Genomic DNA, 1921 nt, shown 5'->3' on the forward strand with positions numbered 1-1921 from the left:
TCTTTCAAGATTGTTTTCACAACTAAAAAAATCAAATGACTTTGCAATCTACCACTACAATTCACAACTTAACACATCTTGTATAGATATATATTTTACAATTTCTCACTATTCACATCTCAAACTAGCAAGCATAAATATATTGGAATCCCTTCATTATATTAATCTTAGTGTTTACATCTCTAACAAGAATGCAATGAAATTCCTCAAGACTTTATGAAATTCTTTATTTTAGTATTCTCATGTTAAACAAGGTGTGAAAACTTTATTAATTTAATTTAATTTTTTCAATATTTGAATGGGGCAGAGGCTATATAAACCCCACCCTATTCACTTAACACTACAACAAATTCACTTAATTCTCAATTTACTCAACAAATTCAAGCTATGGATACAATTTTCTTCTCCATTTTCAATTTTTTTCTCCTGATTTCTTCTTGCAATATTGTACTAGCAGATGAATTCCCGTCGTGGGTTTCAGCTGCCAATAGTCACCTCCTTCAATTGACACCACTAAAAGCTGACATTGTGGTTGCACAAGACGGGTCCGGAAATTATAGAACCATTTCTGAAGCTGTGGTTGCTGCAGCCAAGAAAACTTACGCGAAAAGATTGGTCATTTATGTTAAACAAGGAATTTATAAGGAAAATGTGGAGATTGAAATATCAAATTTAACATTGATTGGAGATGGAATTGATGCTACTATTATTACGGGTAACAAGAGTGCTCGAGATGGTTTCAAGACTTTTCACACGGCAACTTTTGGTAAACTTCTTAATTTTATAATTAATCTCATTGGTGTACTAGTAAATAAAATTTTCATGCATGTTAATGGATCATTAATTCCAAAATTTTGCTTTTGTGTGCAAATTATGTTATTAAATGTATTCATAGCTACAAATAATTATTTCTTCAACTTAGTATTGTTTTCAAATTCTCCCAGGTGTCTCCGGATATGGATTCGTAGCTCAAGGCGTGACATTCGAGAACTCAGCGGGACCCAAGAATAATCAATCAGTAGCTCTCCGATCAAGTTCTGATAGATCGGTCTTCTACAACTGTAGCTTCAAAGGCTACCAAGACACATTATATGTCTACAGGAAAGTTCAATTCTACCGCAACTGTGACATTTATGGAACTGTAGACTTTATCTTTGGTTACGCTGCAGTGGTGTTTCAAAATTGTAACATTTACGTTCGGAAGCCATTGAATTACCAGAAAAACACCATCACAGCTCATGGAAGAGACTACTTGAATGAAAAGACCGGAATAATTATCCACAACTCTCTTATCACAGCCGCTCCTGACATGGTAGGCGTAACGTCAATCGAAAGCTATTTGGGACGGCCGTGGAAAAAGTATTCGAGAACTGTGTTTATGAAATGTACAATCGATGAATTAATTCATCCGGCTGGTTGGTTGCCATGGAATGGTAGTTTCGCCCTGAACACTTTGTATTATGGAGAATATTTAAATACGGGAAGTGGGGCGAATACAAGCGCGAGAGTAAAATGGTCAGGCTATCATGTAATTCGAAACTCAACAGAGGCTTCGAAGTTTACAGTGGATAATTTTTTAGGTGGGAATTTGTGGATTCCGGCCACTGGAGTGCCGTTTGAGGGAGGGTTGTGAATAAAAAAATAGTAGAAAGGCAAATATATAGCTAGTATACATGTGTTCAATTATATATATTATTACATCATTTGATTGTAAAAAGTAATTGCTAGAAAAACAAAGACTTAATATGAAGAATGAGATCATATTTAAGATACTCTAAAACAGCTTTATTTACTTTGGATTAGAATCAAAGAAAGTGGGCTTAATTATTATCTTAACCAAATCAAATGGGTCTCTCATTCTCGAGTACTCCATCAAATTTTCTAATTAATTACCCATCATCACTTGATACAATTAATTAAT

At 34.3% G+C, this 1921-nt stretch overlaps 1 protein-coding gene across 1 annotated transcript; it reads left to right on the top strand.

Annotated features, from left to right (window-relative positions):
* Positions 1-387: 387 nt before the first annotated feature.
* LOC123217737 (probable pectinesterase/pectinesterase inhibitor 6) lies at positions 388-1633 on the top strand. The gene is made up of 2 exons (XM_044638857.1): positions 388-766; positions 945-1633. The coding sequence occupies exons 1-2, from the start codon at positions 388-390 to the stop codon at positions 1631-1633; spliced, it is 1068 nt and encodes a 355-aa protein (XP_044494792.1).
* The last annotated feature ends 288 nt before the right edge of the window (positions 1634-1921 follow it).

Source organism: Mangifera indica, chromosome 5, assembly GCF_011075055.1.
Source record: "Mangifera indica cultivar Alphonso chromosome 5, CATAS_Mindica_2.1, whole genome shotgun sequence".
Lineage (NCBI taxonomy): Eukaryota > Viridiplantae > Streptophyta > Magnoliopsida > Sapindales > Anacardiaceae > Mangifera > Mangifera indica.